Raw genomic sequence first — 21,004 nt, 5'->3', positions numbered from 1 at the left:
CCTAAAGCTCTGCGCCACACCTCCCTTCTCTCAGAAGCAGATCCCATCATGTGCCCGGGGCCCCGTGTCCTCTCCGGGGCCCTGTGCTGCACCTTGTCCCTGTGTCCACCCGTTGACTTCTTCCCAACAGCGTGGAAACCTGCTGAATCCCTTCTGTCTTTTCAAAAGACTCGCAAGATCCCAGTTCGCCTTTGCTCCTGATGATGGCTTTCCTTCTGTAAAGTCAAGTGCCCTGCATGTGTTGCCCCGTGTCCCCCCTCACTCGGCTGTCGGTGGACCCCGCGCACCACTCAGTCACTCTTGCAAATGTCCCTGTGACCTCCGTGCCATAAAGCCACCAGGCTCTCCCCTCCTCTGGCCTTGGTCACTCAGTCCCCTGTCCTGTTCCTTCTTGGATTCCACAGAGCCGTGCTCTCTAGGTTAGTCCCCCTCCTCCTTGGCCTGTGGCTTCCCGGGCGCCCATGCCTGTGCTTCCCCACGTGTATGATGAGGAAGTGTTGGCGTTCCTTGGAGTTCTGTTACGACTTCTTTTCTTACTTCGGGCTGTCTCCATTCCTCTTGTTCTTGCCCCATCAGGGGCAGCGGTCTTGTAGAAACACACATCAGATCACATCCCTCCCCCTGACTAAACACCCCGTGGTGACTCCCCCTGCATGCAGCGTGGCCTCAGGCCGTTGCACTGTGCCCCTCGCTCTAGCTTTAGCGTGGGCTCCTCTCCGCCCCCTCCTCCGTGTCCGCCATGATGGTCTTCTACTTCCTCGGCCAAGGCTGTGCTTCCTCATTCAGAGATTGGTCACTTCATGTTCCTTCTGCCCGGAACACAGTTCCCACCCCCAAGTAGCCTCCCAACATTCCAGTCTCAGGAAAGAGCCCAGTGTCTTTTCCTTAGGGAACCGTCCCCGCATCCTGGGCCTGGCCAGCTCCCCGTGGGGCCCCCAGAGCGCCTCTCCATTTCCATCCCTCCGTACACGTGTGGTGCTCTGTTCACAGTCTGTCTCCCGGCGAACACAGGGCCTGTGTCTCTGACCCACCCTCACAGCCCCGGTCACTGAGGCTTAGAGGATGGCATGTTTGTTCCTGAATGAATGGATAGATGGATGAATGGACAAATGAGAATTTAATACATCAGTGTCTGTATTCATAAACTAATGGATGCACGAAGAAGTGACCAAGTGAGAACTAAGTACATTTGTTTGTAAAGCGTTAACATAGTTCTTATAGACAGTAAATACTCAGTAAATGGGAGCTTTATTTATTTCTCGTTGACTTTTCAGCTAGGAACTATGAAAAGAAAAAGAACAAACGCAACACCAGCCGGTTAATGGAAGCAGTGTTCCTTAGTGACCTCGTTCATTGGATGCTAAGGCGCTTGGCGTAGGCCTAGGCCTCGGGGGCTTAGAGCCCAACTCTCACCCTCGCCCTCAAAGTCTACCTTTAGCCAGTTGGTGTTGGTCCTCCCCTCTCCTTCCCTCCTGCCCTCATGTGAACATCCTCATGCCTGGATTCTCGCCTACCGGGTGTTCGCTACCAATCTGTTCCCTTCCTGTCCTCCTCTGGATTGTGGGCCTCTTCAGGGCGGAGAATGTCCCATTTCTCCTGCCACACCCCGGCGCCCAGCACATCACGCGGCGCCTGTGTTTGTGAATGAATGATTGAGGTGAATGTCTGTAAAGCTGACTGTGGTGTTGTCAGCAGAGTTAGTGAAAACGATTGGATTTGTTTTGGCCTCAGTACGGTTTTGAAAAATATAGTTACAGACTTCTGGATTTTACACTTGTCGAGTACGGTTGGTATACCGGTCCCCCCCCGTTTTCCGTTTGGTTTCCACGCTTTTGCGCGGGAAAGCTTTTGCTAGACGGCATCCGTGTTCTAAACGACGGCGTGTCCCATGAGCTAGTGCGGACTCGGGGATGTCAGGCCACGCTCGCCTCGGGCACAGCAAGGTGTGGTGAGTTACAGCTCGCTGATTCCGTGTCAGCTGTAGAACATCCATATGGGCCGCAGCGCCGTTCTCTTTGTCCGAACTACATGTTTTGTGATTTAACAGCAGTAGCCTCCCTAATGAGGCACCTACTGTGTGCCAGGCCCTGTGCTAAAAGCTTTGCATGCACAGTGTCCACTCTTCTAGCCGCTTCATAAAGTAAGTAGGGAAGCCCATTTTATGGGTAAAGAAAAGAAGCCAGGGAGCACGTTAAGATTCAGGCAGGATTTGAACCCAGGCCTCTGTGGCCTCAGAACCTGTGGTTTTGCCACTTCGTTGTCTTCCTTTTAAATAAGTCAGAGGTGGGGGGGCGCCTGGGTGGCTCAGTCGGTTAAGCGTCCCACTTCGGCTCTGGTCATGATCTAACGGTCTGTGAGTTCGAGCCCCGCGTCGGGCTCTGTGCTGACAGCTCAGAGCCTGGAGCCTGTTTCCGATTCTGTGTCTCCCTCTCTCTCTGCCCCTCCCCCGTTCATGCTCTGTCTCTCTCTGTCTCAAAAATAAATAAACGTTAAAAAAAAAAATTAAATAAGTCAGAGGGGTTTTAAGGTTTTAAGTCAATGTCATCCCATCTACATGCCAGCCTTTCCGCACTTTGCAGAGTAGGTTTTCCTTGCCACTTCTTCAGCCTTAATTAGAGAGCTGGGAGGTGACATGAGGCATGGGAGCAGCGGGCAGAGTGAGTGGCCGTCTGTCTTTAATGGAGGGGGTGATGTGGAGAGAACACGGTCACGGGCACGGCCTGCAGGTGGCAGAGCCAGGGTCACACGCACTTCCTTCTCTCAGCCTTGTCAGCACGCAGGGGCGCCGCCTGCCCTGGCGGTGAGGAGCCTTGAGCGGGCTCGGTAGCGCTCAGCTCTCCCTCCGCCTTCACATTTCTGTAGCCTGGTCCCCGGCCGCCTTCTCTTACCGGGCGCCTCCTGTGCGTCAGCCGCTCCGTGGGGGACCTCGGGGAAGCAGAGATGACAGCATCACGTCCCCTCTGCCTCTTCCCTCGTTATTTCTGTGTGTCCTCTTCCACAGGCCTTGAGGGCTTTCGTTTCCACCCTTTTATTAATTAATTATTATTATTTTTTAATGTAATTTTTTGTGAAGTCACCTAACAAACAGTGTGTACAGTGTGTTCTTGGTTTCGGGGGTAGATTCCCAGGATTCATCGCTTAATACAACACCCCGTGCTCATCCCAACAAGTGCCCTCCTCAGTGCCCATCACCCATTTCCCCCTCTCCCCTGCCCCCCACTCATGAACCCTCAGTTTGTTCTCTGTATTGAAGAGTCTCTTATGTTTGCCTCCCCCACTCTCTGTGTGTAACTATTTTTCCCCCTTCCCCTCTCCCATAGTCTTCTGCTAAGTTTCTCCAGTTCCACAAATGAGTAGTGAAAACATATGGTATCTTTCTCTGCCTGACTTATTCCACTTAGCATAATACCCTCCAGTTCCATCCATGTTGCTGCAAATGGCAGGATTTCATTCTTTCTCAATGCCAAGTGGCATTCCATTGTGTATATAAACCACATCTTCTTTATCCATTCATCAGTTGATGGGCATTTAGCTCTTTCCATAATTTGGCTGTTGTTGAGAGTGCTGCTATAAACATTGGGGTACAAGTGCCCCTATGCATCAGCACTCCTGTATCCCCTGGGTAAATTCCTAGTAGTACATTTGCTGGGTCGTCGGGTAGTTCTATTTTTAGGTTTTTTGAGGAACCTCCATGCTGTTTTCCAGAGCGGCCGCACCAGTTTGCATTCCCACCAACAGTGCTAGAGGGTTCCCCTTTCTCTACACCGCCGGCATCTGTAGTTTCTTGAGTTGTTGATTTTAGCCACTGTGACTGGTGTGAGGTGGTATCTCAGTGTGGTTTTGATTTCTATTTCCCTGACGAGGAGTGACATTGAGCATCTTCTCATGTGCCTGTTGGCCATCTGGATGTCTTCTTCGGAAAAGTGTCTATTCATGTCTCCTGCCCATTTCTTCTGGATTATTTGTTTTTCGGGTGTTGAGTTTGGTGAGCTCTTTATAGATTTTGGATACTAACCCTTTATCTTATATGTCATTTGCAAATATTTTTATCCATTCCATCAGTTGCCTTTCAGTTTTGTTTAGATTGTTTCTTTGCAGTGCGGAAGCTTTTTATCTTGATGAGATTCCAATAGTTCATTTTTGCTTTTAATTCCCTTGCCTTCAGAGACATGTCAAGCAAGAAATTGCTGCCGCTGAGGTCAAAGGTGTTATTGTCTGTTTTCTCCTCTAGGGTTTTGATGGTTTCCTGTCTCACATTTAGGTCTTTGATCCATTTTGAGTTTATTTTTGTGTATGGTGTAAGAACGTGGTCCAGGTTCATTCTTCTGCATGTCTCTGTCCAGTTTTCCCAGCACCATTTGCTAAAGAGACTGTCTTTTTTCCATTGGATATTCTTTCCTGCTTTGTCAAAGATTAGTTGGCCATACGTTTGTGGGTCCATTTCTGGGTTCCCTATTCTGTTCCATTGATCCGAGTGTCCGTTTTTATGCCAATACCGTACTGTCGTGATAATTACAGCTTTGTAATACAGCTTGAAGTCCAGGATTGTGATGCCTCCTGCTTTGGTTTTCTTTTTCAGTGTTACTTTGACCCTGAATGACCCCATCTGGGACCCTTGCAACGCCCATGGTGTCATGAAAAGAATGTAGGCTTTGGTTTGGATCCTAGCCCAAGCACTTCAGGTCCTTGGGCTAGTCCCTTGGTCTGAGCCTCACTTTCTTCACCTGTGTAGTCACGATAACGCCCACAGGATTCCCTATGCCTGGCGGAGGGAGCATCCAGTAAATTTCTCCTTCCCGGAGCGATTAGACTAGTAAGAATGAAGCGTGAGACATTGAGAACTTAATGTCTGCTGTGGATGGCCGTTGCAGACGCCACACGCGGGGCTGATGGTACACCTCACCGACCTCAGCCGTCAGGTGGCCAGGTGGCCCTGATGTGCCTGGCTTCCTGAGGAAGTTTGGAGATGCGGCACCGCCGTGTCACTGAGGACATGGAACCTGGAGAGACTCTCACCTTGTCTTTGAGACACCTTCCAACTTGGAGCATCTGTCCCAGAAACGGCCCTTAGTACTTGGACAGGGTAAACTACAGAAAACCTGAAGAATTTGTTTGTTTCAGATGTAAGGAACATCTGTGAAACTGCCACTCAACCAGGGACCTAAACTGCTAATAAATTACATCTTTCTGTTGTTCCTTCCGGTCCCATCCTTCTGGTTCCCTGCCGGGGGCGACCGCTCTCCTGAAAGCTGTGTTGATCATTTTCTTGCTTTTTTGTTCTCTGTCTCTCTGACTGTCTCTGTCTTTGTTTCTGTCTCTCTCTCACACACACACACACACACACACACACACCCCGCACACCTCCTGGGATATATTTTTTGTTCGTTTGATTTTTGTTTTAGAACACAATAAAAAGGTGTCATTCTGCAAATGAACTTCTAGGACTTGAATTTCTCATTCACTATTACATCCCTAAGATCCATCCATTTTATTATATGTTGTTGTAGTTCATTTGTGTTTACTGATACATAGTATTGCATTGTGGGAATATACCACAATTTGTCCATTCACCTGCTGATGAACATTTGGATTGCGCCTGCCTGCCTGCCTTCCTTCCTTCCTTCCTTCCTTCCTTCCTTCCTTCCTTCTTCCCTCCCTCCCTCCCTTCCTCTTTCCCTCGCTGCCCCCCAGCTGTTAATAACCAGTGTGTTCTTTAAAAAAAAGAATCCTTGTATTTACCTTGTAATACGTAGTATTTTATATTTAGGAGTGGAATTGTTGGGTCATAGGGTATGTGCATCATGGTCCACTTCAAATGAGAATGCTTAATTGTCTTCCATAGTGGTGGTACCAGTGGAGATCCTATTGCTCCACATCTTCCTCATCATTGCTCTTAGTCTTTTCTGCTTTTGCCAACAAAACAGGCACAAAGTGAGATCTTACTGTGCTCATAATTGACTTTGCCTAAGCTTGAGCATCTCTTTAAATGATTATTGGCTTTCTGTGCTTCCTTTTCTGTGAAATGACTGTGCATGCTTTTCATGTCTTTTGCCCATTTTTGTGTTGGGTGTTTTCTTTCTGATTTGTAGGTGTTTTTACGTATTCTGGTGCTAAACCTTCACCAGTTCCACGCATTACCAACATCTTCTCCCGGTTTGTGGATTGGCTTTTCTCTCTAAAGTGTCTGCTGATGGACAGGGTTTTATTTAATGTAGTCCTACTAACTGACCTATTTTAATGCTTAACGTTATTTGTGTCTTCATAAATTCTTTCCTACTTCAAGCTCAGAAAAGATATGCACTTATATTTTCTTTTCAAGTTTTCAAAGTTTGCTTTTGACATTTCATTTCTTCATCCATCTGGAGTTGATTTCTCAGCGTGATGTGACTAAGAATCCAATTTCGTTTTTTTTTCCTATGGATAAACAATTTTTCCAACTTTTCCTTTCCCACATTTTCTGTCATGCTGTCTCTGTCAAAAATCAAAGTTTCAAAGATGCATCAGTCTGTTTCTAGGCTCTTCTGTACCCTTGGTCAGTTTGTTGATCTCTGTATATTTATACACCATCTTAGTTACTTTGGCTTAAAGGAAGCTTTTATAGCTAGCAAGGCAAGTCCCCCTTCCTTATTCTTCTTCAGAAATGTCTGGGCCATTGTTGGCCCATTTGTTCTTCTGTTTAACTTTTGGAATCAACCTTTCCAATTCCACAGAATAATTGGGATATAATTTTTGTAGAGTAAAAATACCCTCTTTGTTGCACAGCTCTGTGTTTCAGCAAATGCATATAGCCCTGTAACCACCACCGCAATCAAGATATAAGACTGTTCCATCGCCCCCCAAAATTCCCTCATCCCCTTTGTACTTCACCTCCTCCCCCAGTCCCTGACTAACCCTGTTCTGTTTTCTATTGATACTTGTTTTTAATTTCATTTTTAATTTTTTCGATCTTTTATTAAAATGTGGAATTAAGTCTATAGATCAAGTTAGGAAGGAATCTATATCTTAAGTCACCTGATCCATAATCTTAACGTATCCACCAACTTCGTTGCAGAGGCTTTGCGTGACAGTAATAGAAAGTTCTTAAATTTTTAGGGAAAAATCTAAACATTCTTTAAAACCCCTAGTAAAGGAAGCATTTTAGAAGACAACCATCAATCTAAATAACCACATAAGTACATACAAATATATGGCAGCACATGGTGGTATCACCTAAAAAGTCATGTTTTGGTTCCACACCAGCTTTGTCACTTGCCTACAAGACCTTAGGCCAGCAGCCTGGCTTCCCTGATGTCAGTCTCTGTCCCTGGGTGGTGACTAGAGCATCCCTTCCCTGCGGGGGCCCCCCGTGAAGATGAAATGCTGTAATGCGTGCCGTGCCGGGTGTCAGGAGATGAGCAGCCCTGGCCCAGGGAAGCTGTGGTGGGCGGGGCTGCCCTGGCTCCCCTCCAAGGAGGCGGGGAGGGCCATCGGCATGCGCGCTTCCCCAGAGGCTCTAACCAAGTGGCACCACCAAAAGGTGGCCTTGAATCATTTCCCTGACAAATTTGGAAAAGGTTAGTATTACCGCGCGGCTCGCTACATGCTGCTGCTGACAGGCGAGCTGGAACCACTGGAGGACACAGCTGACAGCCAATTCATTTTGCTGATTCATCCGTTCGAGGAGGGGTGGCTGTGAGCCAGAGCTTGGCTTCCAGATGAAAGGCCGCGAGCTCTGGAGCTGCTGGGACGTGAAGGAATGCTGGTAAATGACTGCCATGTGAAGGCCAGCGGTGAAAAGTGGCTTGTTATTTGTTTCCCCTTTTAAGTGATCCCCATTCCACATGTTCTCGGGTAAATTCCCCACCGTGGTCAGGGGCTTGTTTGTAACATTTGTCCGTGGGGCTGCGCGCTGGATTATTGGAAACGACCAGATACTGTTAAATAGAACATCTTGGCTCCTTTATGACCCTATCATCACCTTTGCTTTCATGGGGAATATTGACTCAAGCCTACTCTTTTACTTGGGAGTCCAAATGAAACTCGAGAGAGGAATCATTGCAGATGTCATCCCTTTGGCGCATGCTCGCAAAATAAACCTGCTGGAAGAAGGAATGGAACTTAAGACAAGGAAATTCGGGAGCTGCTCATTGGCCGACCATCAGGACCGAACAGTGATGATAGAATCTTTGGGTTCTCATCATAGATCACGCTGAAAGTTTAACCCGTGTCAGTAAGGTGGTCTTATGCTTCCAGTGAAATCCCCTCCACGTGACGTTTGCATGTGACAGGATAAGCTTCAGAGAGTGGAAATTGTGTCTCGTTCTCCCGAACATCTGACACGGTCCCCGGGACAGCGAGCAGTGGCCAGGTGGGAAGCATGGGTGGTTGATGTGTATTGGATGCATAAATGGTCGGGTGGTTAAGTGAGCGGAGAAAGTCAGAAATGCAGTCCACTGAAAGCAGCAGAAGTAGCTGTCCCACGGAGTAAGATTTTCAAGAAAGGATCCCGTTTTCTGTGGTTCTGTGCTCAGAGTGACTTTGGCTGGTAGTGCGTCTCCAAAACTGGATGCTTCTTCTGTTTATCTTCTTGCGAGTGAGTCAGGGCACGCCGCCTTGAGCACACATCTCAGCAACTCACTCTCCTTCTCTGGGAGACTCGCTGTAATAGGGAAGTTCTGTAATACTCTGAGGGTCCTCCCTCCCACCTTTTTTCCTCTTTAACTCTAGAGTGATTATTTGAAAAGTTACAGCAAACTTCTTAGTAAAAATACGTGTTTTTCTTCAAGAGTGGAGTTGGTTTTTTTTTTTCCCTTTCTTTCTTGTTTTGTTGTTATGTTTTGCTCCTCAGATGGCTAAACGTTTAGGGCATGACATTCTGTAAACCACTGCTGTGCTTAGAAGTTTTAGGCAAATCTGGCCCACTTAGAGCGAAGGTGAGAAGCGTTAGGTGTCAGATATGTGGAGCCTCTGCCTCTCATACAGTTGTCTTTCCCTCTGATTTAAGGTCCCCGATGTCCTGGAGGCCCCTGTCTGGTTCTGATGTGCTCATGGGCCGTGTGTGCTTGTCACTGCCGTGCATTTGTTTGCGTGTTATTTAGTGAGAACTACTCCGCACCCAGGACGTTGCCAGGAGTGGGGACACGGACCCACTTGTAGACATCATGGTGCTTTTGCAGCTGTCCAGGTAGAAGGTCTGCCCTTAACGGCCCCTGCCAGCATGGCCAGGCTCTTGCCGTCTCACCGCCACTGTGGGCAGTCACTGTTGGTGGTGACCGTGGGCTCGGAGAGTCTATGCGCAAGCTGCAGAAGCCAGAACCAGCAAAATGGCCGCCCAGCCACCAACAGGTCTTCCCCGGGTCGTCGGTCCCACGCTCCCAGAGCGTTCTGTCCACCAGCCTCTGAAGAGCAGGCAGCGAAGACTGTAAGAAAACTGACCTGGCCTTGGTGAAACGTCAGCACTAAGGAGGGAATGAGCTCCAGCTTCCAAGCGCTCCCGCCAGCCAGAGGCACATTGCAGAGAATTAGCAGTCTTTCGGTGTGGAAGGAGGAGAGGCGTGCTTGTGGGGATATCTTGAATTTGCACAGTTGAAAGTGACGTGCAGAGTGACAAGAAGGGCCCTGGCCTTCGGGTCCAGGCAGCCTGGTGTTGCTTCCCAGCGCTGCCACCAGCCCGCCGCGTGGCCTGTGGCAGCCACCCAACGTCTGTGCCTCGCTTGCGAATGTGTTGTGAGGTTAGACATCTCGTATGGAAGGCACTGGGCACAGACATAGGGTAGACCTTCCATATCGGACACGGTGGTCTCAGCTCTGCTGTCAATATTGCTTTCATTTTCATTTTCACTTTCTAACAAGGAGGAGTTTACAGTATTCCCTTAGTGGGTTTTTTTTTCTCCCATTTTCTTACTCTGAAAATGAGTAATTTTCAAGCCAGTAATGTTACCTGCAAATGCACTTTACTTATCTCATAATGGTTCTTTATAGTTTACAGAGCACTTGCACAGAATCACAAAGATTGGGGTATGACGGCTGTCTTTTCTCCCAATGAGAAAACAGATTTGAAGAGCCTGTGGGACATTCCCGAGGCCACCTGGCTTCTAAATGGCACAGCTGGGGTCAGAACTCAGACCTGAATCCCTGGTTTCTTTTACTACCTCTGGCCACCTTTTGAAAGTGACATCTCCAGGGCAAGGCCAGACATTTTTACACGGATTTTTTTTATTTTCCTCGTAGCCGTCAATACCAGCAAATATGCGGAAAGCTATCGGATCCAAACCTATGCTGACTATGTGGGAAAAAAACATGAGGAGAAGCAGATCAAGAGAAAGTGGACAGAAGATAGTTGGAAGGAGGTTGAGAGAAAGCGGTTAAACACTCAGTGCATATCCTATGCTCTGCAGAATCACTATCACCACGCCAATAGGTAAGAGTTCTCGGTGCTTGATTTAAACGGGCAGAGTTGTTCTAGCAACGGCTTTTCTTGTTCTCACAGGACTAGAAGTCATAATTGTGACTTGTGAGAAAGAGTGTTTTCTAACTCTCCACGTCATACCAGAAGTTATTGCCACCTTCATTCCTTCTGCGCCATGTAGACCCAACTCCTGTGCTTAACACTCACACGGCCCCACTGAGGCAGACCGGATATGGGTTCTTCCCAATTGAGGGTGCGGCAGCTGGGGCTCTCTGACCTGCCCGCCAGTCCAGTGAGAGAACCAGGATCAGAGCTGAACCCCTTCCGTGTCCAGTCTATGCCCCCTTCCTCCCCCCGGTCCACCATCGTGCCCCTGCCTGAGTGTTCGGCCTCCTTGCAGATCCCATGGAGACACTGAACCACATCCCTGCTGTAGAAAGAGAACTTGACTTACTACCCCTCATGACCCATAACCCTTCCTTCAGAAGATATAGGCTGGTCACATGCTGTCTCTTAGTAGAAGGACAAAATACAGGTGTAGAAAACCAGGAGGGAAAGTTCATTACAGAAAACGATGAAGATTAGAAAAGTGTGAACTTAAAGAAGAAAGTATGAGCCATAATCCCACCACCCAGAAACAATCACTGTTAATATTTTGGATTGCGCTCCATGTCTTTTTTCTTTTTGTTTCTTTCTTTTTTATTTTTTAAGAGTGTGTGCGAGCAAGGGGGAGGGGCAGAGAGAGAGAGAGAGAGAGAGAGAGAGAGAGAGAAAGCATGCAAGTGGGGCTGAGGGGCAGAGGGAGAGAGGGAGAGAATCTTAAGCAGCCTCCATGCCCAGTGCGGAGCCCAAAGCTGGGCTCAATCCCACAACCTTGGGATCATAACCCGACCTGAAATTGAGAGCCAGATGCTCAACCAACTGGGCCACCCAGGCCCCCTGATCCTTCATGCATTTTAAGTGGTTGTTTAGAGATTTTAAAAATTGAGATATAATTAATATATAATAAAATGCACAGGTCTAAGATGTTTATTTCAGAGTTTTTTTTTTTTTTTAAGGAAAAGATTTTTTTTTTTTTTTTTAAGTTTATTTCTTTTTGAGAGAGACAGAAAGAGCACAAGCAAGGGTGGGACAGAGAGAGGGAGAGAGGGAACATCCCAAAATGGCTCCATGCTGTCAGCACAGAGTGTGACCCGGGGCCCGGTCCCATGAACCGTGAGATCATGACCTGAGCCAAAACCGAGAGTCGAATGCTTAACCGACTAAGCCACCCAGGTGCCCCCTTCCTTTTTTTTTTTTTTTTTTTTAAACAGTTAATACTTTTAAAGAAAATAAGGGTCTAAAACATGATAAAAATGGCATACGTATACTCACAAAAATTCAGGCCTTCCTAGTTAAAGGTACAGTTAAGATTGTGGGGGCCCTTATGGTCGAGAGGAAGGACCCCCGCAGCTGCGTGCCTCACTTCTCTCAGCCTTAGCGAGTGGACTCCGAGACCCTGGGAGCGCTGTCACCACTGCTGAGCTTCTCCCGGGGGCTATTAGCAGTGCTGATAGAAATGGACATTAGTTTCTCCAGCTGCTTGCATTGGTAAGGCACATGCTTCTTTTCTTTCCGGTGAGAGATTCAGTGTCCAGAATATTCAAGAAGTTTAGGTTGATAACTGGACAAAACTAGGGCTGAGATTCTGAGAAACTGGACCGGACATAAATTTGCTTGAGGGAGAGATTTGGTTGGGCGGCATGAAATCTGAATAAATAAATACAGGTTAGCACGGTGCCTGAAGAATCCTTCTTTACAGTAGATACTTAAACACTTAAAATCTCCCTAATAGGTATTTAGTCCCCATAAACAAACACTGATGCTCGAAAGATTCCTGAAAGGCAGGTGCTGTTACCATTCTCATTTTATCAAGAATGTTCTGTAATTAGAGAAAAAGGTTTTCCAAAGCCACTTTGTCCTCAAAGCCACCTTGCCCTTTCGAGATTTGGGTCGGTCTTATCTACAGATTATTTGCAATTTGGCATTTTTCACCTGTTGGGAAAAACCCTTTGGCTCGTCTCTTCTTTCTAGTCTTTTCTGTCTGTGAGACTCCACTGCGGCCTTCCTTGACAATGTAGTAGCTCCTGGGAATTCCTGCTTATGTAAGAAACGCTAAAGCATACATCAGAGTTACGGTTTTCAGATTCCACATGATTGTCGTCAAAAGTTAGGGCTTTCTCCAAGTGACCAAATGAGCTTATTACAGTAGGGAAAAGGAGGGGCTGCCCTTTAGAGACCAAGAATTCTGATTAACCTGACTGTATTCCAGGACCCATTGCTTTGTCAGACTGCTGCTTGCACATTTACTTATAAATATGGGACAGGTGTTTTCTCTGTTCCTACTGAAAAATGCCCTGGAGACAGCAGGAGCCATGGAGTGGCGAGGCCATGGAGGGGCGAGGCCGTGGAGGGGCGAGGCCATGGAGGGGCGAGGAGGCTGACTCTCCAGGCAGCTAGCAGACAAGGGTTCTAGTTCAGGCTCTGCCGGTACCTTGGAAATGACATCGTTCCCTCTTCCCTTTAGTAAATACCCTTCCAGAGCCCAGTATCTGCCTCTGTCTTCTCATCTTGAAAGAGGCATTTTGTTAAAGTCCATTTGGCTCTTAAATTCCAGATGTATTTACTATGTACAATGCGAGGAAGAAATGGACGCACGCTTTGGAGACCCTTTGACTTTCTCCTCAGGGAGCAAGTAGTTTCTTCTCAACCTGTGAATGAGAGTGCTGAAAATGCCCCTGGTTGGAGAAATTTTAGATAAGGAACATATAATAAAGACCAGAATGGGTGAACCAGTGTCACAAGCAGACCTACAAATGCCTTTTACTGCAACGAAATCGTAAACGACGGTGCACCAAATGCAGAAAAGATCCTTGACCATTTCAGTGGGCACTGCCTTTTAACCTCCTCCCTGCCACCTGTACCTACTCTAGAATTGCTCAGAAGCTCTTCTCCCTGTGATTCAGGATGATCAGAAACCACTAGCCCGTGGTGCATCCGACTGGGTCTCAGCCCTTTTTGTCCTCTGTGTCTTGGTCCTTTGCTTACACGTTCATTGCCTTCCCGCTTCTGTGACTAGAGGGGTGGCCTCTCGCCTTCAGGCCCCCCGCACCCCTCCCGCTGTCTCAGAATATCTCTGTAGCCGAGCGCCACCCATTTTACCCTGGTGGCAGCTCACTCTCAGAGACTGGGCAGTGCATTTGCAAGCTCCTTGTTGACCATCGCTTGCTTCTTTTTTCTTGCCCTGGCTCCATTGGTCCATGGCAGAGATCTTCGTTCAGCTTTTTCTTCTTCTTCTTTTTTTTTTTAAAATTAAAAAAAAAAAAATGGAAGTAAGGGCACCTGCATGGCTTAGTAGGTTAAGCATCCAACTTCGGCTCAGGTCATGATCTCGCGGTTTGTGGGTTCGAACCCCGCGCCAAGCTCTGTGCTGGCAGCTCGGAGCCTGGAGCCTGCTTCGGATTCTGTGTCTCCCTCCCTCTCTGTCTGTCTCTCTCTCTCTCTGCTCCTCCCCCGCTCATGCTCCATCTCTCTCTCAAAAAAATAAACATTAAAAAAAAATGGAAGTGTAGTTGCCATATGATATTATATTAGTCTCAGGTGTACAATACAGTGATTCAGTACATGACTGTATCCATGACTCAGTGCTCATCATAAGTGTAGTCACCATACAGCGTTATTACAGTGCTGTTATCTGTATTCCCTTCGCTGTGCCTTACACCCCCGTGACTGGTTTGTAACTAGAAGATCGCACCCCTTAACCCCTTTCCCCTGTTTCGCCCATTCCCCCCACACCCCTGTGGCAACCACTAGTTCCTTCCGTTCAGCTTTAACTGCTGCTGCTTCTCCTGGAGGAGATGCCGTTGTTTTCCTTCTTGTCTGCTTCTGGGTTCTGTACTTTAGGAACAGACGTGACATCCAAATGACGTTTCCCCAGTTTGCATGTTCCCTTGGATAGACCTTACACTTCCTGGAAGGGCTCCTGAAGTTTTCTCGGCTAGCCACCTTGCAACCCTTCCTGTATTTGGGAAGGGCGGGTGTCGGCAGATTCAGTGTCGAGCCTGTGGGTTGGGTACGTTTGAGCAGAGATGATGTTTCCCGTCACACTTTTTAAACCATTGAAATGATAAACGCACATAGTCTTTAAAGATTTGCCTAGGACAGGAGTATATAAAATGCAAGAGGAGAGAATCATTGCTCCTCCCTCCCCGCCTCTTCTTCCCAGTGCCTGCTACTCTTCCATTTTCTTTCTTTCTCTTTTTTTAGTTTATTTCTTTATTTTGAGAGAGAGAAAGAGAGAGAGAGAGAGAGAGAGAGAGAGAGAGAGAGAGAGACAGCCAGCGTGGGGGAGGGGCATAGAGAGGGAGACAAAGAGAATCCCAAGCAGGCTTTGTACTGTCACCACTGAGCCTGACGCAGGGCTCGCATTTACGAACTGCAAGATCATGACCTGAGCTGAGATCAAGAGTTGGACGCTTCACTGATGGAGCCATCCAGGTGCCCCTTTTCCTTTTTCTTTCGGTGGTTTCCGCTCTACCTCTCTTACCAACTTTGACCAATATACCTTGGTCAGTTCTATAAAAGACAAATTTAGCACGTGCATATTACCTTCCATCTCTCTGTTTCTCTTGTCCCCAGGGTTCGTTATATTATTTATATTGTTCACTACTTTTTTGTGTCTCTACTTTTGTGCTCTTTTGAGAAGTGGATTTTAAGAGATGGCAACAGGCATACGTCCTGTTTATATTATGATTATGTAAATGCAATTCTCTGAAGGAAAAATGTTGCAGCAGGGCCCACGGGGAAGAAAGTGTATTGCTGTGTCATAAAACTTTGCTGTCCAACCAAGAATCTTCTAAATATCCCAGGCTTTTTTGTGTAGGTCTTTTTGAGAGAAGCAATTTCCTTTTGCTTGAGTGATTTTGATTTTTTTTTTTTTTGCGTATATAGTGTATGGTTAGTAAACCCTATGAAAATGTGTCTGTTTCACCTTCATAATTGATAATGTTGCTGGATAGAGAATTCTAGATCATAAAATTTTATCCTCTCAGAACTATAAATACATTGCTCTTCCCACTGTAATCAATAATCTGCTTTCCTGTTTTCCTTCAAGGCAGGTGCCACGTTTTCTGTGTCTTTTTATCTCTCGCACCTACCCTAGAGTCTGACCCAGAGTTACATTCGCAGACGTTTTTGTGAATTAATGGATGAATAAGTACTGGAGTGTCCGTTTCCTCAGTGTGGGCTCTGGGCTAGGTCATGTTTTCGCTCGTGTGATGCTCACAAGAAGCATCATGAGGGAGGTGAGGTCTGTCCCCCTCTCCCAGAGGCGCCGGGAAATTAAACAGCTCTTGGCAAAGATGTGGGTTTGATACCGGGATTATCTACAGAGCCCTGTTCTTTCCACCATGTCCCTCCCCGCCCCCTACATCTTCCCAGATCTGGTAGATCCAGTCCTGTCCTCAAGGGAAGAAAGGACTCAAATGATTGCCTCTAGGTACGTGCCACATAGGGGACAATTGTCTTGACTGTAGTCCCCACACCAGCAAAGAAAACGTCTTAAGAGCTTGTATCTTTTCATTTAAAAGCAATATCCTGGGAAGCACAAGAGAGGCCCTTTTGGATTTCTGCTTAGAAGAATCCCAAAGCTTTTGTTACAGAAAAATCTCAAGCATAAACAAAAGTAGTAAAAATAATATAAGAAAGTCTTAGCGTGCTATCACAGAGTGTCAACAGTTAGTGTGTGGACGGTCCTATTTTAATTAATACTCTTTCTCTCCTTCCCCCTTCTGGTCATTTTGAAACAAATCACAGACTATTGTTTCAGCCATAGGTCTATGTAAGCATGTATCTAAAAGATAGGCAGTCACTTAAAAACAGAACTACATTGCTAGTAACAACAAAAAAATTAACAATGACTCCCAAATATCAGAGAGCCGGTGTTCAAATTTCCTGCTCACTGATTATTTTATTTTTATTTTTTTAACTTTTAATTTTTTAATTTTTAAGTTAAAAAAAATGTTTTATATTTATTTTTGAGAGACAGAGAGATACTGAGCATGAGCAGGGAAGGGGCGTGGAGAGAGGGAGACACAGACATCAAAGCAGGCTCTAGGCTCTGAGCTGTCAGCACAGAGCCGGAAGTGGGGCTCAAGCTCATGAGTTGTGAGATCATGACCTGAGCCGAAGTCAGACACTTAACCGACTGAGCCACCCAAGTACCCTACAGATTTTTTTTTAACAATTGTTTTGTTTGAGCTCTAGTTTCCAAATAATTTGTGTATTACATTTGGATGATATGTCTCATCTTCTCTCAATTTAGAATCCCCTCTGTGGATTCTCCCCCAACCCCCAGTGTGCTTAAGAAGGTAGGTTGTTAGCTCTGTAGAATTTCCCACATTCTGGTGTATTCTTTTAAGTTTAACACATCCCCTGACTACTGTATTTGAAATGAACTGGTAGTGAGATTTACAAACTTGATCAGATTCAGGACTGAACTCATGGCAAGAATATTTCATAGGTGGTGATGTATTTTTCCTATAACATCACATTGGGTGGCACCAACTGTCTACTTGTCTGTCTTTTTGTGATAAGATTGATCAGGTGGCTTCAGATGTTGCCATCCTGGTCCATCCAGTGTAAAGTTCCCTATCAGCTTTTTACCTGATGGTTTTACTGACCATTAATGATCAAAGGCTACATTCATTATTTCATTAAGGATGCAAATGGTAATATTCTAGTTTACTTCATTTCTTATCCCAAATGCTCTTACTAAATTAAAAAATTTCTGGGGTGCCTAGGTGGCTTCGTCCATTAAGCATCTGACTCTTGATTTCGGCTCAGGTCATGATCTCAGGGTTGTGAGATCGAGCCCCTGCATTGGGCTCCGTGCTGCTCATGGAGCCTGCTTAAGATTCTCTCTCCCTCTGCCCCTCCCCTGCTCACTCACTCACTCTCTCTCTCTCTCTCTCAAAATAAAATAAAAAATTTCTTCTCATCATCTCTTTGGTTACCTGGAGATACAGTTCATGTAGGAAAAGCAGAATAAATTGTTTAATCTCTCCCCCCCCAAAACACCTTGTAAAAACCAGTTTTCAGGATAATTATTTGGTTTCCTATCACCTTCTAACAGTGGGCAATGAGATTTTGTTTTGTTTGTTTGAATCATGAGGTTTCTAAAATACATATGTTTTATGTATTTTAGTGCATTACAGTTGCTGTTTTTTTTCTTAATGTTTATTTAATTTTGAGAGAGAGAAAGAGAAAGTGAGCATGTAAGCAGGGGAGAGGCAGAAAGAGAGGAAGAAAGAGAATCCCAAGCAGGCTTCTCGCTGTCAGCACCAGCCTGATGCGGGCCTCGAACTCAGGAACTGTGATATGACCTGAGCTGAAATCAAAAGTCAGAGGCTTAACCGACTGAGCCACCCAGATGCCCCACTGTTGCTGTTCTTTTTGATGCTCTAATTATCTTGTTTCTGAGCACTGGAAACAATTTGGAGTTGTCTCTTGAGCCTTCTGGTACAATCCCAGTAGCCTTTAATAGCCTCTTTCACTGCTAGTATTTTTTATCCCAGGCTCTTCTGTGTATTTCCTACCTTATGTTTAGAATCAGCCATTTCTCCAAGGGGCCTGTTCCTTTTGATGGAAAATGGTATTTAGAAACCGTAATCTGGGTTCTCAGGGTGTTTATTGATATTGGATTCATTGTTGTTTATAGCCGTTTTGAATTAAAAGGGCTAACAAGGAAGTCTTCCTTCTTTCTTCCCTTTTTCTTTTTAAAATTATTTTATACTGTTATTTCCAAGTCCAGTTAGACTCCAGGACTTCTTTAGCTTTTTAAGATTTTGTTTCTTTTTTCTTTTTAAAATTTTATTTAAATCAAAGTTAGTTAACATAGAATGTAATAATGGTTTCAGGAGTTTTTTGTTTTTTTGTTTTTTTCTTATGTTGACGTTATGGTTCTCAGTGATATTAAAGTAGTTTTTTTATTTGCTTTATACTACTATATATAATAATTTCAGAATAACTATAACAGTACCATTACAAGTAATATAATTACTGAAAATAATTTTTTTGCAGTAATTTTTCCCCCTAGAGTTTATCTGACTAGAGATGAACAAACCACCTTATTTTAAAGTCACTTGAGATAATTCCTTTGTGTGGTTAATCTGCCAACCTAATAAACATTTATGTTTGTTTCATTTCTAACTTTAGGGATTGCCTTTTTTCAAATCAGTTTTGCCTTAGAAGTATGCGGAACATTTATGTGGTTCCAGAGTCAGATCTCCTCAGCTCTTCTCCCTGCCTTCCCCGGCTGGTTTTCTCCCTCCCTCGTGGCGACCAGTTTTGTTAGTTTTTAGCATATTCTTCTATTTTACAAATGTATTAAGCAACTTCATATATAAACCCTCACCTTCTGCTAGGTAGATGGGAATGGACCGTATGGACTTTTCTCTACCTTCCGTTCTTTATTTAGCCATGTGTCTTGGAGGTCCCTGTTACTCTGCTTTAGGTGAAATGAAATTCTTTGCACTGCAGATGGCTTTAGTGTTCTTGAGCCTCCATAACAGAACATCCCACACAGCTAAGTCTGGTGTGTGTTCCTAGTTCATGGGATCAACCTCATGGTGAAATTCACGAAGATTGTATGTCAGATGGTTTGTGAAAAATGAATCCATGACCTGTACTCCTTTTGAGAGGCGTCATTCTTCATTTCCCTTTTCTCACCTTCCCATCTCTTCCTCTGTCCCATCAGTGTGAAGGTGTAAAACTCACCGACACCATGCCTGCTTTTGGAATATCTTTGGACCTAAGTGAAAAGCAAGAAAATGTTCATATATATTTGTTTTTTAAGCAGATTCTTCATTCCAGGCACTGTGCTAGATGCTTTACATCTTTTAAAAAAATCTGTTTAACAACTCAGTGAAACCCCTGGTGATATTTTTAATTTATGTACGAGAAAGTTGAGCCTCAGAGAAGCTGAATAATTTAGCTGAAGTGACACACAATTCTTACTTACAGTGCATTACGTTGCCTCTTAGGAACATAGCACATCTACACCTGTGAGCCTGCAAGTTTGAGAGAGATGCGGTCTCATTTTAATAAATTATGTTTTCTTAAGAAAACAAAACAAAACAAAACAAAACAAAAAAACCTGTGTTAAACCCTTAGTCTGAAACCTCTGAATTTCAACCTTACTTCTTTGGGGAGTGGATTTAGATGTCTAGTCATCATCTACATCATCAATGTAAAATTGTTAGCTTAAAAATAATTTTTCTTAATTTTTTTTTTTTTTTTTAAATTTTGAGAGAGAGAGAGAGAGAGCATGCGATCATAGGCAGGGGAGAGGGAGAGAGAGAATCTCAGCAGCTCCATACTATGTGTGGCTCAAACTCACGAAGTGTGAAATCATGACCTGAGCTAAAATCAAGAGCCAGTCGCTTGGGTTGCCCGGGTGGCTCAGTTGGTTAAACCTCCAACTTTAGCTCAGATCATGATCTCACGGTTCATGGGTTTGAACCCCTCGTCAGGCTCTGTGCTGACAGCTTGGAGCCTGGAGCCTGCTTTGGATTCTGTGTGTGTGTGTGTGTGTGTATGTGTATGTTCCTGCCCCTGCCCAACTTGTGCACATGTGCACAAGTACACACTCTTTCTCAAGAAAGAGTCAGACGCTTAATGGACTGAACCACCCACATGCCCCAGTTTTTAAAAAATTTTAAAAGAAACAGGAATGACCCTGTACAAGCCAATAAATATCAAAAATCCTGAAGTGTCATCCCCTGGTATGTTCAACACTTAGTAGAATCCAGTCTTGGGCTTCGATGGGTTGAGGGGTTGATTTTAAGTAGAGGAACTACAGCGAGGCCGGAGGAACATGACTTGGCGGTGAGAAAGGACAGACACGCATGGTGTGTTCAGCCTGGGACAGCCACTGGAGGGAAGGGCAGGAGGAACCATGGTTAAGGTCCTGAGGTGCCTACGAGAAGAGCAGTGATTTCTCTCTCCTCACCCAGGGCTGAGGAAGAACCTGGGGGAGACTCAGGTGGCATTATTAGTGTGTGTCCTGCTTGCCTCCTAAGAAAACTCAGAGAGGGACATGCCTTGTTCCGGATCCTGGAGCTGGTGCTGCCATAGACGGAGCTCTTTCTGCTGCCTTCCCCTCCTCTCTGCTGATTTTGGCCAGGCCTAATTGTCTTCTGCGGGCTGTGCTACTTTCAGACTGCAAAGCTGGTGGAGACCTTTAACATCTGTTCTGAATGATTTTTTTGTAATAACTGAGGAAAAATGACCACGGCCCTCCACTCAGCCTTCCTGCTTCTTCCTTTCCACATCTGAGCAGTTGGAAGAAAGGATCAGTCTGGTCTCAAGGGGGTATTTTAAGATATTGGAATTAAACACGGAGCATAAAACTAGAGTCTGGTTAATATAAAATACGGAGTTTTAAAGTACGTAGTTACTAATAAAATGGAATGATTAACCATGCAAATTGGGTTTACCACAGAATGTCCCTAAGACATAAAACCTAGGAGGGGCGACTGGGTGGCTCATTCAGTTAAGGGTCCAACTCAGTTTCGGCTC

General features: G+C 45.5%; 1 protein-coding gene across 3 annotated transcripts in view; it reads left to right on the top strand.

The window, feature by feature from the left end:
* The window catches only part of PARN (poly(A)-specific ribonuclease), a 164,191-nt gene that overhangs the window by 112,597 nt on the left and 30,590 nt on the right, over positions 1 to 21,004 (top strand). For all 3 annotated transcript variants that reach the window (XM_027043209.2, XM_015067244.2, XM_027043208.2), the window contains one exon: positions 10,210 to 10,399. In XM_027043209.2, coding sequence (XP_026899010.1) covers positions 10,210 to 10,399 — 190 coding nt within the window. The remainder of the gene's footprint in view (positions 1 to 10,209; positions 10,400 to 21,004) is intronic.

This window comes from Acinonyx jubatus, chromosome E3 (genome assembly GCF_027475565.1).
Source record: "Acinonyx jubatus isolate Ajub_Pintada_27869175 chromosome E3, VMU_Ajub_asm_v1.0, whole genome shotgun sequence".
Classification (NCBI taxonomy): domain Eukaryota; kingdom Metazoa; phylum Chordata; class Mammalia; order Carnivora; family Felidae; genus Acinonyx; species Acinonyx jubatus.
Note: the sequence above shows the minus strand (reverse complement) of the source record. Positions and strands in the feature narration are given on the sequence as shown.